The sequence below is a fragment of the Mus caroli genome, chromosome 2, assembly GCF_900094665.2.
Source record: "Mus caroli chromosome 2, CAROLI_EIJ_v1.1, whole genome shotgun sequence".
NCBI classification, from domain to species: Eukaryota; Metazoa; Chordata; class Mammalia; order Rodentia; family Muridae; genus Mus; species Mus caroli.
In genome coordinates, this window is record NC_034571.1 from 158,887,832 (window position 1) to 158,904,935 (window position 17,104).

General features: G+C 46.0%; 1 protein-coding gene across 3 annotated transcripts in view; it reads right to left on the reverse strand.

Moving 5' to 3' along the window:
• Positions 1 to 17,104, reverse strand: part of Stau1 (staufen double-stranded RNA binding protein 1) — a 47,038-nt gene that overhangs the window by 10,354 nt on the left and 19,580 nt on the right. For all 3 annotated transcript variants that reach the window (XM_021184535.1, XM_021184530.1, XM_029472862.1), the window contains exons 2-4: positions 6,475 to 6,613; positions 5,302 to 5,467; positions 1,823 to 1,921 (exon numbers count right to left, since the gene is read on the reverse strand). In XM_021184535.1, the coding sequence (XP_021040194.1) occupies positions 1,823 to 1,921; positions 5,302 to 5,467; positions 6,475 to 6,554 (345 nt within the window). In that variant the 5' untranslated portion in view covers positions 6,555 to 6,613. The remainder of the gene's footprint in view (positions 1 to 1,822; positions 1,922 to 5,301; positions 5,468 to 6,474; positions 6,614 to 17,104) is intronic.

Genomic DNA, 17,104 nt, shown 5'->3' on the forward strand with positions numbered 1-17,104 from the left:
GCTATACAGAGAAACCCTGTCTCGAAAAATCTAAAAAAACAAAACAAAACAAAACAAAACAAAACCCCAACTGTTTAGTTTTGGGGGGCTGGCAGAGCACCCCAGGGGTTAAAGACACTTGCTACCTGTCAGGTCCAAAGGACACTCCATTTCCTCCAAAGTCTGGCGGTTAGTCAAAAGTCAGCACTCCTCAGGAACGTGCGTTTCCCTGAACCAAAAGGAGTCATTACCCTTATCACTAGCAAAAGAAACTAATGGCTACCTGTGGTGCCTATTAGTGCAGCACAGCACATGCTGGCCTCTAGGCTCTGCAGTATCACAAAGGTGTCTGTTACACATTTCAGAGTCCATGCTGCTACCCTGGCTCTTCTCAACTCCTCCCACCGACCCTAGACTTCTCTAGCTCAAGGCCTCCTTCCCTTGAGCTGTCTGTCCACTTCTCCTTAGAACCCTATTTCAGTTATGCCCTCTCTTAGGCCTTCCTCCCTCCCCCTCTCCCTCTCTTTCTCTCTCCCCTTCCTCCCCCTCTCTCCCTCCTGCCCCTCCCTCTCTTTTTCTCTCCTTTCCAGGCATGGCCATGTACAGTTTACACTTCTCTGCTCTGGACTCCTCCAGACGCCTCTGGTGGTTCTCTTCCTCATATCTACAATAAAAACCCTTCACCTGACAGTGGTTCATAGTTTTAATCTTAGCACCTGGGAGGCAGAGGCAGGTAGATCTCTCTGAGTTCAAGGCCAACCAGGATACAGAGCAAGTTCCAGGACAGCCAAGGCTACACAGAGAAATTGTCTCAAAAAACAAAAACAAGGGCTGGAGAGATGGCTCAATGGTTAAGAACACTGAATGTTCTTCCAGAGGAAGACCCAAAGCCAAAATTAAAGCAGGGCATCAGGTTAGGTGTGGCAGCAAGTCTTTAGTCTCAGCACCAAGAGGAAAAGACAGGAGGATCTCATGAGTCCTAAGGAAGCTAGGGCTATACAGCGAGACCCCATCTCAAACCAACAAGCATCTGTCAAGGGAAACTTTTTTAAAAATTGCCTCCTCTTTTCTAGTGTATTGGGACTAGTCTAGAACAGAAATATAATTTTGCATTTTGAACAGAGAAGCCAGTAATTACTATCTTTAGAACAGCAGATCTCTAAGAAATGATTATTTAAATAGTAAGCTAAGGAGAGACAACAATGAGGACACTATGTCCCTCTCAAAGAACCCTTGTGGATCTTGGGGCTACCGTGGTGGTCAATCTTATCATCACGCCTCTCCACAGCACTGGGAAGTGGTAGGCAGCGGAAGGTGGAGGCTCACTTGGGAGAAGGTGGGTTGCTGTGAACAGTCCTCTCAGGGTCCATCTTGGCCCTGGCCCTTCCTTGTTACTCCTCTCTGCTAATACTCAACGTGGTTTTCTTCTACAGTGCTTTTCCTGCACTTTCTGCTCTGGCACTGCCAGCCCTCCCTCCCTCTCCTGAGTCCTCTGAAATTGTTATGGAGAAACTCCCCACTCCAGGCTGCTCCTCTGGGGTATTTGTCACACAGCAAGTCTGATGGAGCCTGCACCTTAAGAGACATACTATCTGGGAGGTGAAGCTGCTTTCTAGAGCAATGGAAGGGAAAGGGCCTGTGTGCTATGGTGCCAGTGTCAAGGCAAGAGTGGCACAGTTAAGAAGAAGGAAGACTCAGTAAGTACTGCTCTCCTCAGTGGAAGGGCTGGGCTGGCAGCTGAAGTCACTTTAGGAGGACTACTCCAGTATTTAGGAAAGTTGATCCCATAATAAACCCTGACAGGATTTGGTACTGCAATGTTGTACATGTGAAATAGGCTTACCTCAAAATTCACAGGCAAATTCCGCTTCAGCGCAATTTCAAACACTTGGCTTATTTCTGATTTATTGAGGTTTTCTTCCTCTGCTTCTCTTCCATTCACCTACAGAAGAGTAATTGTTAAGCCAGAGTCCATTTTAAGGAGCTGGAGAGACGGCTCAGCAGTTAGGAGCACTGACTGTTCTTCCAGAGGTTCCGAGCTCAATTTCCAGCAATCACAAGGTGGCTCACAACTGTCTGTGATGGGAATGGATGTCTAAAGAAAGCAACAGTGTCCTCACATACATAAAATAAATAAATCTTTTTTAAAAAGAGCCGCAAGGCAATGGTGACGCACACCTTCAATCCCAGCACTCGGGAGGCAGAGCCAGAAGGATTTCTGATTCGAGGCCAGCCTGGTCTACAGAGTGAGCTCCAGGACAGCCAGGGCTACTCAGAGAAACCCTGCCTCAAAAACAAAAAGGTATGATGACACACACCATTAATGCCAGTTCTTGGGAGGCAAATGCAAGCAGATTTTTTAGTTTGAGGCCAGCCTGGTCAACAAAATCAGTTCCAGAACAGCTAAGGTGACACAATTTCAAAAAAATTTTTTTAAAAAAGAAAAAGAGCCGGGTGGTAGTGGCACAGGCCTTCAATCCCAGCACTTGGGAGGCAGAGGCAGGTGGATTTCTGAGTTCAAGGCCAGCCTGGTCTACAAAGTGAGTTCCAGGACAGCAGGGCTACACAGAGAAACCCTGTCTCGAAACCCCCTCCCCCCCAAAGTTAACTTTCAGTCAAACCACCAACAGTTAGAAGTTGGAAGGCACTGAACGTTGACTCTACAGACTTAACAATGAACCAGAGACCAAGGCCACATGGTATTAAATCTTAAGCCTCAGATCAAACCCTGCCAGAGTCCAGCTGGTAAAGTCACTAACAAACCACAGCAGCACACCTTCAGGTGCAGGGGGCCTGGCTGTGCTGTGGAAGACACGAGTGTGGAAGGAGAGTAAGCATGGCTAAGTCTGTGAGCCAGGCGGTTGGAGGAAAGTGCTCTGTGGTTGGTGCACAAGTGGACTGGAGGCCCTGGAGGCCCTGTCTGTAAAGAATGCAATGGAGCAGAATGCCCAACAGCCTTTGCTCATACAGTACAGCAGGCCAGCAGCCAAGGCACAAACCAATACAGTCCCCTTGACCAGAGGACAGTCCACCTCGGTACCAAGGTTCACCAGTCTTCCTGCCAGGAGGGCTCTGAGCTGATAACATGGATTCTAAAAGTTCAGCAGACTCAGGAGAGGGTAGACCAGCAGCACCAGCAGCCCAGAACCTCACCAGAGCTTCTGGTTTCATACTGCTGCTTTCTTCTGCCAAATTTGTCAACTTCTATTTCCAGGATTAGTCCTGACAGAAACTCCTGGCTGAACTTGCTAACAGGCCACGGCAGGACTAGCCAGGCTTTTCTGTGTGGGTCAGTTCATCAAGCTGACTACTTGCCCACAGGACAGTAGACAAGCCAGCCATAAAGATCAAATAAGATACCAGAAAGCAAGCTCCTGAGTACAAATCCATGGAAACAATCCAGGCAGACTCCAGAATAAACATCTGTTTACTCTAGCTCCATAAGCAGTTCTTTCTCCCCCTCCTCAACAACAGTGTGCTTCCTTCCCAGCCAGGGCTCCCTTACCCACCGGCCTCCCCAGCATCACGCAGCCAGGCTCAGATGCTTCCTTACCCCTCAAGAGCAGAGCTCTGGCCTTCTCTTCTTCATGTGCTTGCCACCCTGCCCAAGCTGGACCCAAGGGACAGTGCTACTACCTCAGCCTCCTAAACAGCCACCTCTCCCTGTCCCTTATGGCTGCTTTCCTTAGCTTGTTCTTAAAGCTAATCTTCCCTCCAAGTGCCGTAGAAAGCTGAAGACCTACAAAGTTTGGTTTGAAATTTGACTGTCTATGAGGGAGCCATGCTAGCTGGTGCCATCCATAGGCTGCATCCACCCTGGAGAGAAGTCTCTCACCGGCACGGAGCTGGTCAAGCAACTACCGACAGTCAGCCGAGGAATTACTTACTCAGGCTGCAGAGACGGCTCAGTGATTAAAAGCACTGGCTGCTCTTCCAGAGGTCCTGAGTTCAAATCCCAGCAACCACACGGTGGCTCACAACCATCTGTAGTGGGACCTGACGCCCTCTTCTGGTGTGTCTGAAGAAGGCTACAGTGTACTTACTTATAACAATAAATAAATCTTTGGGCCAGAATGAGCAGAAGTCCTAAAATTCAATTCCCAACAACCACATGAAGGCTCACAACCATCTGTACAGCTACAGTGTACTCATATGCATAAAATAAATAAATAAATCTTTTTAAAAAATTACTTACTCTCTCCAGTCACAGGAAAACAAAACAAAACAAGAAAACCCGTAAGATTCCTTTTCTACCCTGTAGTTTTAAATCACAACCCCATGGCTAATAATATTGGCATTAACCTTCAGCAGTAGCTAAAACAAAGAAAAAGTTCCAAATTCTTCAACACCCCTTTCTAGAAGTGGGCTTTTCCACACTGTGAGTGCCCCAGCAGCCACTGGATAATTGGTGACTAGAGTTGAGAGGATGAGTCCATCTAATGTGGTCTTTAATAAAAGAACACACAAAGGTGCGTCTCCTTATCTCCTTCCTTTAGCTCTGGGACTGCCTAACCTAGAAACCATGACAGAAGCCAGGCTGTGGGTTCAGAGAATTGGCTTTAATAACTGGCTTCCATTCCCTGTCTATGAGGATTCTCATTCTTGAGATGCAGTCACCAAACTGTGAGGAGGTACCAACAGCCCCTGAAAGAGGGACACTACCCAGAAACTATGGTGCCCTGCCAGGGGGAGCCATTTTTCTACTAAGTCCTCCCAAGCTGGTGACGTCCTGGTGAGCTTCCTCTGACAGAACTATGTAGAGCAGCAAGCCGCCACATCTAGCCTTGCTCAAGCTGCAGATCTGTGAGTAACATACATGCACCATGTTCTAGGATAATGTGCTAACAAAAGACTAAAAGCATTTCTACAGAAAATGGTGGTGGGCCAAAGGTCACAAATACTCTTAATTTAGCACCACAAATCATGGCTTCTAGCTGGGCGTGGTGGCTCACAGGTTTGATTTCAGCACTCTAGAGGCAAAGGCAGGCAGAGCTCTGTGAGTTCAAGGCCAGTTTGGTTTACATTGTGAGTTTAGGCCAGCCAGAGCTACACAGGAAAAACAAAAAACAAAAAGACCACCAATCAGCAGCTCCAACAGCCTAGGTGCCAGCACTGTGTCACAACTCAAGAGCCCCGGCCTTCCCACCCACCATGTGCTCTACACTCCATTGCCAGGGGGAAAGGAAAGGCCATTTGCTTTCCTGCTGAGACATTTGGGGACACTCTCCCAGTGACAGAATCTGGATGGCAATTACCCAGTAGTACAGACAGCAGCAGCAGCTTGGAAGTCAGTGAGGTGTCTCACGCTCGCGACCACCTTACCTCCAGCCTCTCTGGCAGGGGCTCACTCTGCAGAGTCCTCAGCGCGCGGGCAGTGGCATCGTGTTTCACGGGAGGTCTCATCTTTCCTTTCCCATTAAACTGCTGTCCGCCCACGGAGAGCTCAACTTGGTAGAGTAAAGGTGGGACTGGAAATGGGTAAAAGTATCTACAAACACAAGGGTGGGGTCTCAGTCTCCATCTGCTACGTCAGCCATACTTTCTTCAGCAAACCCCACTCTCTCTGTAATCTGGCCTTGTCACCGTGCTCATAGCTAGAAATACTTCCTGGTCAGCTCTACAAAAGCTGCCCTAAAACTCACATGATCTACAGCTGCCACACTGTGAATAAGCAGAGCGCTAGAGTCACACTTACATCAAAGCTAATAGCTGACACATGCTATGTACACATCTGATGCTCCACAAAAGGCCATACTGACAGCGCCCAAATGGATGTAGGTGCTGGCTGAGACAAACTTAGCTTGCTTTCCCTTCTCAAGCCTCAGTGTGCACTTGCACATCTCTCAAAGAGTCTGGGAATTTTAAGGGTGACGTCTTTTGGAAATGACCCTCATTTTGGAAATCTCAGCAGCACCAAGTCCAAAAGAGTCTGGTTCCTTCTACTTCAAAACCTGTATTTTTGAGGCTTTACCCTCCTGCACCTCATCAGAGGATGGGTGGAAAATGAAGCATCTGCCTCCATCACTGATCTGTTCACTAATGTCTCACTCCTAACAGCAAAGGTTTGAACATACAACAAGAGTTTATGCAGCCCAGGCTGGCCTGGCTTCTACTTAGCAGATGATCTTTCTGCTTCCACCTCTGGAGCTCTAGGGGTTATAGGCAGTCTGCAACCACTTTAGGTTCTGACCCTTCTGAGCACTATTACTTAGTCTCAGTATTGCACAAAGCACAATGTCAGAGAAGACTTTCAGGAGCATGTGCTGAGGGGATCCACAAAGCAAAGGAAACAACATAGCCAGACCATGGGTGTGAATGGCAGCTGCTCCTGAGCAACCTGCTTGGGCCCTCTGCAAAGGCAGGCTTCAACAGTCCCAGCACAGTACCAAAGGCACACCTTAAGTCCAGAGGTGAACCTGAGGCAGACCAAATCATTCACAACTCATAGAGACTACTTTAGGGAAAAACCCAACTACTTCCACCCCAAGCACATACCTGGGGGGATAGGCACCTCCACGCATGCCATAGCTGTAGGTGGACTGCATCCGAGAGTGGGGGTCCACGGGCTTATACATTGGTTTTCTTTCCAGTTTCACACACAGTGCATTGAGCTCAATGGTAGAAGCTAAACTTTCTGCAACACAAAATCATACAAAGGATGGTTCAGGCCCTGGACACTGATGCAAACAGCCAAGCACTCTAACCCTGGACATCCATCAGGAAATCCAACAATCCACACAGTGTATAGAATCACGGGGAAAACCTGGGTAAGTTGAGGGAAGTAGATGTCTAGAGGAGGAAGGCAAATGAGGACCAGAAAACATCCAGATATCTCCAACTTAACATTACAGTGGGGCTGAACCATGGTCACAAATGACAGGAAACCCAGTTTCATTTTCATATACATCAAGAGGGAACTTTAACCTCAGAATTGATGACTTGAAAAAATACAGACTAAAGCTGGAGACAGGGCTCAGCAGTAAGAGCACTTGCTGTCTAATCATAAAGACTAGAATTCAGATCCCTACATTGACACAGCAAGGTCCCACACATGTCTGCTACCCCAGCTCTGACAGGACTGCTGTCTTCCAACCGAGCTGAGAGAACATGAGCCCACATTTTAGGAAGAGGTCCCACCTCTAAGGAATAGGTGGAAAAATTCATGAGAAATTCCAGTGTTGTCTTCTGAACTCTATGCACAGCACACACATCTGCACACATGTGCACACACACTCACAGAAATACACACACTACTCATCTTCTATTTGCTCTCTTAGGTCATCCTAAGAGACAAACCTTCACAAACCAAAACAGCTCGAAAGGATTATTGTCATAGCATAACCCACATTTTAAAAAAAGATTTATTTTATGAATATGAGTACACTGTACAGATGGTTGTGAGCCTTCATGTGGTTGTTGGGAATTGAATTTATTAGTACCTCTGCTTGCTTCAGTCAGCCCTGCTCTCTTCGGTCAACTCCACTCGCTCAGTCCCTGCTTGCTCCGGCCCCAAGATTTATTTTATTATTATATGTAAGTGCACCGTAGCCATCTTCAGACACACCAGAACAGGGCATCAGATCTCATTACGAGTGATTGTGAGCCACCATGTGGTTGCTGGAATTTGAACTCAGGACTTTCGGAAGAGCAGTCAGTGCTCTTAACCTCTGAGCCATCTCTCCAACCTGGTTATTTATTTAATAAATGGGGGGGGGGGAACGACAAAAAAAACTAACGATCTGATGCCCTCTTCTGGAATGTCTGAAGACAACTACAGTGTACTTCCATATAATAGATAAATAAATCTTAAAAACAAATAAATAAATAACCAGGTTGGAGAGATGGCTCAGAGGTTAAGAGCACTGACTGCTCTTCTGAAGGTCCTGAGTTCAAATCCCAGCAACCACATGGTGGCTCACAACTATCTGTAACAAGATCTGACTCCCTCTTCTGCAGTGTCTGAAGACAGCTACAGTGTACTTACATATAATAAATAAATAAACCTTAAGAAAAACAAAAAACAACAAAAAATATTTGGGGGGGAAGAAATATAATTCCCCCTTTAAATGCCTCTAGGATATTACACAGAGTAAATTTTAAATAAATAATGTAAAATTAATTTTATAATTGGTTGAACTAAATTTAAACCATGAATCAAATTAATAAGACTATCAATGGGTTTGCATACTTAGAAGGTCAAAATGAGATACTGTTGGTGTTCTTTCCTGTTCGCGCGCGCGCGCGCGCGCGAGAGAGAGAGAGAGAGAGAGAGAGAGAGAGAGAGAGAGAGAGAGAAGAGTGAGAGAAGAGAAGAGAAGAGAAGAGAAGAGAAGAGAAGAGAAGAGAAGAGAAGAGAGAATATGATTTGCATTTTAAAAACAACCTCAACTTCCAGGCAGTGGTGGCTCACAGGTTTTATCCACTCAAGAGGCTGAGGCAGGTGGATCTGTAGGTTTAAGGCCGGCTTGGTCTACAGAGTGTAGGAAACCAAAAAAAAGGACAACCTCAGTCACCTTGAGAGCTGTGACCAGAGAGTCCGGCTAGAGTGGAGAGTGGCAGGGGAAAGCCCACTAAGGAGAATCAAAAGCACAAAGGATGATAGAGCTGGTGGGATTCTGTCCTGATTACCAAGGACTGGGATGGCTTCATGCAGATCAGGAGCTGTAACTAGAGACTCCTGGCAAAGGCCTCCAGCAAGTCCATCCCTAACACATCTCTTGGTTCCTCATTTGCTTCAGGCCCTTGTCTGAGGCACTATGACCTTGCACTATGAGCTTGCATGTAAATAGTATACTGTACTAAAAACCTAGGCTTTCTTGATAAGCTACACAGTACTACTCAGAAAAAAAGGTATTTTCACTGTGTTAATCTTAAAAACAGTATGCGGATAGCATACTGGGATGGCTCAAAGGTATTTGCCACTCAGTGCAGGACTTGTGCTTGGAAAGCCATCACACCATACTAGGTGGCAGACAAAACACACTTTTGAAAGGAGCCTGTCTTAGCACAGACAAACTGGTGTATTTTTCCTGCCCTGTGCTTTTAGGAAATTTCTTTCTTTCCCAGCTGTGGAGCAGTTGTGTGGTAGTTTTAAAACAAACAAACAAATAAACAAACAAACAAAAACCTAGTTCTATCAGCTAGCTTCCCAGACCTCATCTCCAAGTGTTAGCTGTGCTGCAAACAAGCAGAAACACGCCTCGAGTGCTCAGTGAGCGGCCTGCTACTGACTTGGGCACTTTTAATGGGCATGATTTAAAAGAGTTGCTCATCACCTTAGAAACATATTCCTTCACATTTCCCTTTATTTTGTGATAATCTCACTATGTTGTCCAGGCACTAACACAAAAAGATACTTCAAATACAATTATGATTGTTTGTAATGATTGGATTTTTCTTTCATGTGTTTGGGTGTTTTGCCTGCATGTATACCTATCACGTGTGCCTAGGTGCCCAAGGAGACTAGAGTTACAGTTGAAAGAGTGCTGCCCTATGGTGCTAAGAACTGAACCTGGGACCTCTGGAAGAACAGTGGCTGCTTTTAACCACTGAGCCATCTCTCTAGGCTCCTAATGGGGCTTCTGAGTATCCATTTTTTTGTTGGTCTCACCCTGCAGTCAGGCCGTCGGGAACTCACTGGGATCACAGCCAGATTAGAGTAATTCCTTTCAACGAGCTTCCTATGACTGGGGACTTCTGTTTCTCTGCTCTTCTCAAACATTCACCAGTACCACACACTACCGTGCACACTCATCCTAAACCAGGCACTGCCATCCCATCTTAGAGGGGAACTCAGGCTCAACAAAGAGTCACCTGCTCACTGTCACTGAGCTCTTGGGAAGCTGAGCTGACTCCAAGGGTGACTCCTGTACCTGCTGGACTATGAGGCCTTCCTTACCAGGATGATGGTGTTTTTATGTCAATGTTAGTCAGAAGCTGGTGGGTACAATCTTGAGGCTAGCCAAAATGGTACACTGCAGGTTCACTGAGAGACCTTGTCTCAAAAAAACAAAAAAAAAAAAACCAACCAACATGAAGAGATGATTAAGAATGTGTCTCTTAAGCCGGGTGGGGCGTGGTGGTGTATGCCTTTAATCCCAGCACTCGGGAGGCAGAGGCAGGCGAATTTCTGAGTTCGAGGCCAGCCTGGTCTACAAAGTGAGTTCCAGGACAGCCAGGGCTACACAGAGAAACCCTGTCTCTAAAAACAAAAAAAAAAAAGAATGTGTCTCTTGGGCTGGAGAGATGGCTCAGCAGTTAAGAGCACTGACTGCTCTTCTAGAGGTCCTGAGTTCAATTCCCAGGAACCACATGGTGGCTCACAACTATCTGTAATGGGATCTGATGCCCTCTTCTGGTGTGTCTAAAGACAGCTACAGTGTACTCATATACATAAATAATTCTCTTTAAAAAATAAATGTGTCTCTTGGGCTGGAGAGATAGCTTAGCAGTTAAAAGAGCACTGACTGCTCTTCTAAAGATTCTGAGTTCCAATCCCAGCAACCACATGGTGGCTCATAGGATCCAATACCCTCTTCTGGTATCTAAAGACAGCTACAGTATACTAACATATATAAAATAAATAAATCTTTAAAAAAAAAATGTGTCTCTTGCAGAAGATACCAGTCAGTCCTCAGCACCTACACTGGAGCATACAATGCCTGTAACTCTAGCTTCAGGGCCACAAAGCTGGCTTCCTCCGGCTCATTTATACAAACCTACACACAGACACAGATATTACAGCCAAATGGTGACCTGAGGAAGACACGCACATCCTCTGACTCCATGTGGGTACTCACACACACAGGCACAAACCTTAATGAAAAGAGAAATTTCATTCAAGGCTTGAGATTCATGTGTGATATATGAGGTATAATGGGTTAATTATTCCTATCAGATTTTCTGCTGAAGGTCTGCCCAAGCCTGTAATCCCCTCACCCAGGAGATAGAGGCAAGGTCAAAGCAAGCCTTGGCTCTAAACTAAGATTAAGGCCAGGTGGGCTACGTGAGCCCTTGTCTTAAAAAAGCCACATTGGGGGTGTAGGTATGACAAAACGGCTAAGCAGTTCAGAGCTGGCTGCTCTTCTAGAGGGCACAGGTTTGGTTCCCAGCACCCATGGAGCTCTAGGTTCCAGAAGATCCAGAAGACCCAATGCCCTTGATGGCACTGCATTCATGTAGCATACCGCTCATACTGACACAAGCACAGAAAATAAAATGGGGGGGGAGGGGCGCCGCCTGGCTATCCTGAAATAACTCACTGTTTCCCTAGAGCTGGGATTAAAGGGGACATTACTACTGCCCCACTTATCTCTCTCTCCCTCTCTCTCCCTCTCTTCCCCTCATCCCCCTCTGGATTTAAATTTTTATCCCCACTTGTAGCAGTGGCAGGCAGATCTCTGAGTTTCAGGCTAGCCTGATTTACATAATGAATTCCAAGACAGCCAAGGCTACAAAGAGAAACCCTGGAAAAAGAAAAAATCAAGTAAGCAAGCAAATCAACTGAGCTGGCTCAGCAGGTTACAGGGCTTGCTACAAAAGCCTGATGACCTTACGTTGATCCCAGAACTCACACGGTAAGAGAGAACAACTCCCAAAATGGTCCTCTGATTTCCATAGGCATGATATGGCAAATGTGCACACCACACACAATAAATATAAATAAGAAACCAATACATAATCTAATTCTTTCTCTCTCATACTATATCCTCTTATACCACTAGCGATGAAGATAAAAAACAGGTATGAAAACACATGTATACATACATTAATATATAATAACTTATCTATCACATACCAAATAGATTGAAAAAACTAAATTCAGTGACAACTCAAGCAAGAAGTTGGAGCTGTCTCAAACGCATACGCTGCTCATGCAAAAAGCCTAGGTTCAGTTCTTCGCACTCACATCAGACAGCACCCAGCTGCCTGATCTCCATGCTTTTGGCCGCCACTGCCACCTGCAGATGGTACCCATAAACCCCTGCAGGCACAAACATGCACACATAAAGATAAATAAATCTTTAACAGTTGTTTCATGTTAACAGTATTTTAGTCTGCAAGACTGAAAAAAATGACAAAGATAATGAGACAACCCAAATCTTCCTTTGAGACAAAGGTCCATCTTGCGTCATCGTCCTTTCACCTAGACTGCTAACAAGTGGTCTCCCTGACTTCCCATCTCCTCACCTTCCCAGGCCACATGCAAACAAGCAGGAAAGGAGCCTGAGAAAGGCTACAGACAACAAGAAGCTCCAAAGCCTGTTTACTCATGAGAAATCACAGTATTTGGGGATTATCCACTCCAAATCCTACCCAATCTCATGTGATTGGCCAATCTCATTTTTTTCCAAGGAAAGCATGTGTTTTCATGATCCATCCTGCACTTAAAAGCAGTGGCACTTCTCAGTGAGCCAGGTGTGGCTGTGCATGCCTCTAATCCCAACACTTGGGAGGCAGGGACAGGTGGATCTGTCAGTTCAAGATCAGCCTGGACTAGCACAGGACAGCCAGGACTATACAAGGAAACCTTGTCTTTAAAACAAAAACAAAACAAAACACCATAAAGGCAATTCTCTAGAACTTGTATATTGAACCTCTATTCTTAGCAGTTTGAAAATTTCTATCTTGAGCCACAGCTCCACTTTCAGCAATATAAATACCAGAAAACCTGTGTCTGTACAAGCCCTCAGGAAAGAATGGACAATAATTTAGCCCAGAGAGATAGGCCTCGCTCAGACAGAAACTTAACTCAAACTAAACCCTGCTGACATCTGACTCATTCACAAAGTAAGTTTGGATTTTTCTCCTTGGAAAGGAAACTGAAGTGGAAAGGACTGAAAAAAGAAAAAACAAAAAAACAAAAATAAAAACCAAATTCATGGACATCATCATCAGTATATGACCTCTAGTCTCTCATGGACATCGCCATCGTATATGACCTACAGTCTCCCAGAGATGGAGAGCTGCTGACCGTGCTGGGAGTATGTGCTTGGAGAAGACACCACCAGAGTCCTTCTGAAGCACCTGGAGTCGGGTAACCCAGGAAGTGATTATGTCTTCCAAAGAGCAAGAACAAGGACTAGGAATGATGTTTACTGAAACAACCCTTACCTAAGGTACATTAAGTCCTGGTTTCCATCCCCAGTGCTGCAAACTAAGACCACCACCAGAGAGAATGCGGGAAGGGGGAGGGGGAGTGGGAAGGGGCAGGGGGAGGAAAAAAAGAGGAAAAAATAAAAATAAAAAAGACCGTGCAATCGCCGTGGTGGTGCACGCCTTTAATCCCAGCACTCAGGAGGCGGAGGCAGGCGGATTTCTGAGTTCAAGGCCAGCCTGGTCTACAAAGTGAGTTCCAGGACAGCCAGGGCTATACAGCGAAACCCTGTCTCAAAAAACCAAAAAAAAAAAGGCCGTGCAGTGGTGGCGCACGCCTTTAATCCCACCATTCAGGAGACAGAGTAGACAGTTCTCTGAGTTTGAGGCCAACCTGATCTACAGAGCAAGTTCCAGGACAGCCTGGGCTACACAAAAAAACCCTGTCTCGAGAAACAAACAAACAAAAAACAAAAATTTTAAAACTTCAATAAAAATTAACGAATGTTAATGACTGGTCTTGTAGTAAATCTGGCCACCCACCCCTTGCTTGGTATAAAACATTGTTAGTGCGCTGAAAGGGACTCAGAAAAGTGTTTCTCAGTTCTGGGAAGTCATTCAAAAGGCAGAACTTTGATACAACAATGACCACCCCACATGGTATTTCCTGTTCATTCCTCTCTCAAACAGAAAGGGTTATTAGATCACAGCAGCAACCACTTCTCTTTCTCATGACTTCTAATTAGTCTTGCAACTGAGGCCTGTCTACCCCACATCCAAACAGACCTCCCTATCTGGGATATACAGGTATAGATGGCAATTTGCTTCCTAAAGGTACATAGTCCCACCACCACCTCTGGAGTGCTTGTCAGGTGGGACAGCCAGTTGAGGAGCAGAGCCTAAAGAGGAGGCACTAGAGCTCACCCTTCCCTGCAGCTGCACTGGAGGAGGTCATGTAGGGCCCTGAGCAGGTCTGACTGCAGATATGGAGAGAAGAACTGAGAGCAGAAACCAGTTCTTGTTCAGTACCTGGCTCCAGAGAGAGCAGCAGATGCAACCTGAACCTACACTTTAATATGGGACATGGCTACTCTCAACAAAAATGAACAACTTACAGATAAACAGCTTTCAATGTAGCTAAGTCAGTGCTACAAAATCTAGAGATCTACCTAAAAGTAGTGAGAGAAAGGAAAAAAGCTAAACTGTAGAGGGGGTAAAGTGACTGCTGAGTTCAGTCAATCCCGGCACTCCCTCAGGTACCAAAGCCACATGTGCTACATGTATTACACTGTCAGTTACAAGGCTTAGGGCTCCTTCGTAGGTTTGCCATGTCCTGGCCTGCAGATCCTTCAGTGATTTAATGACTTACAATATCCATGCGATAGGTGTTCATTTTGCACAGAGAACTGGCAATATGTCAGGCTTATTAACATTTATAGGACATGGTAATGGCCTCTGGCCTCGAGTCTGTGAGAAGCTGAAAGCGACCTGGAGAGTGACACCAGGAACTGCTGCTGCTGTTGAAGGCAGCAGGCTGAGAAGACAAACTTTTTCCCTCACTTGACTGACAGGAGGGATTTCTCAGTGTTGCTGGTTCTTTCTCCTAATTAGAACAAAGCAGGGATCTGTTTGAGTAAGGGTTATTAGGAGCTTCATCTAATTACAGACTCTAAGCCAGAAAATCACTGCATCAATCAACCACATTCTAGAGTGACTTGAATAGACCCTGTCCTGCCCTGGGACCACGACAGTGGCAGTGGAGGGCACAGGAGCCCAGCATGCTGCAGAGAGGCAAGCTGCTGGGAGCTGCGACACGGCTCTCACGCGAGATTCCTGCTTAGCTTTGTTTTTTTTGTGCTTTCTTAGGATAGAGTTTCTCTGTGTAGCCCTGGCTGTCCTGGAACTCACTCTGTAGACCAGGCTGGCCTCACTCGACTCAGGAATCCGCCCGCCTCTGCTTCCCAAGTGCTGGGATTAAAAGTGTATGTCGTCGGGCGTGGTGGCGCACGCCTTTAATCCCAGCACTCGGGAGGCAGAGGCAGGCGGATTTCTGAGTTCGAGGCCAGCCTGGTCTACACAGTGAGGGCTACACAGAGAAACCCTGTCTTGAAAAACCAAAAAAAAAAAAAAAAGTGTATGTCACCACTGCCAGCTTCTTATTTTTTAACTTAGAAGAAACTACAAAGCCAAATTTCTTTTTAAGTCAAAAGTGGGGGGCAGGGTGGACTGAAGAGGGGCTCAGCAGTTACCAGTACTCCTTGTTTGTGTTGAGCACCTGGATTCTATTCCCAATGCCCACATGGCAGCTCAAAACCACTGGAACTACAGGTCCAGGAAATCCAACATCCTCTTCTGGCCTCCATAGACACCAGGCACACATGGGTTGCACGGTCAACTAGTATATAAGCAAGATACACTCATCACATAAAACAATTTAAAAATAAAAATCAGATGTGGTGTCTCAGAGGCGGATAATCCCTGTGAGTTTCAGGCCAGCTGGTCCACACAACTGGCCTAGGACCAGGACAACCAAAGCTACAGAAACCCTATACCCAAAACAGCAGCAACGGCAACAAAAATCAAAAGGTGGGGGTCTGGAGAGTTGGCTCAGTGACTAACAGCACTTGCTTCTCTTCCATACGAACGGGTTTGTTGCCCAGCACCCACATGGAGCTCACAGCCATGTGTAACTCCAGTTCCGTGGGATCTAGTGTCTAATTCTGACTTCCAAGGGCACTGCACACACATGGCACACAAACATACATACAGGCGAGACTCACAGTAGAACAAGTCTATACAAATTCATGGCCATCTTTCAAAAAGCAGAGCAAGTTTTAAGGAGGTTAAAAGTACTTTGAATAAAACAGCATCAATGAAGGCCAGAAATGACAGTGTTTATGGAAACAGGCAACCAGGCAGGCCTCCAGCATGTACCGGCAAATTAACCGTTCCCAGGCAGGGTAACCCTCAATGGCTTTTACCATCAGGCCTCTCCCATGGACAAGCCAGAGCAAGCAAGTTTTACTTGAAAAGTCTGACATATTTTCTCTTAAAGATGCAAAGTCCCAAAGAAGCACCATAGTGAGTTGCTCAAATGACCTCACTCTTGCCCTAGTCCCCATTGTGGCAGTTTGTGTCATCTTGTTTGCTTTGGGGCAAAAACAGAGGCTACCATCCTCAGCGCAGAGCTCTCAGCAGACAAGCTGCCAGTGTGGACACAAAAGTCTGCAAGGGTGCCGAAGTCAGCTGAGCCTTGTTCCCTTTTTTTTTTTCTTTCAGCTGCCAATTGAGAAAGATGTCCCTCTCTCCTTGACTCCCTCCTCCTATTCTTACTAAAGTTTGTCTGGAGTGGTTTACTCACTGACAAGGACAAGTCAGTTTATTCCTTCCAACTTCCAACTGCAGCCAGCGGTCACAAGCAGAAAAGGAGCTAAAACAAAGCCCATGCTAGCAGGGTCACAGCAGCAGAGCCTAAGGCTGAATGAGTACCTAAAATTAGAGAGGGTGGGGCCCAAAATCCTTTCTGGCTCCTGCTCTGTAAAGCAGACCCACTAACATTTCTAGCTCCGGTCATAAATAATGTGAGGATTTTAGAGGCTCACAATAAAACAGGCTTTCATTGAGACTGCCCACAAAATGCTAGTCTCAAATAGCTCAAAGGCTGGTTGAAATAAGCAGCTAAAATGTGAAGAAAAAGTAGGGAGAGAGACTTGGGGGAGACCAGGAGCAGGGGGCAGCAATCGGGATGGAAAATGAAAAAGTAAATTAATGGAAAAAACAAAAACAGACCAAAAAGCGTAGGGGCTTGGGAAGGTGGCGTAGTGAGCAGTGCTTGCCATGCAAACATCAACACCTGAATCTGATCCCCAGCACCCACAAAAAAAGAAAAAAAAAAAAAAGAGAGAAGAAAAATAAGAAAATCAAGAGCAGTGGCGGGGGGCTGGTGAGATGGCTCAGTGGGTAAGAGCACCCGACTGCTCTTCCGAAGGTCCAGAGTTCAAATCCCAGCAACCACATGGTGGCTCACAAC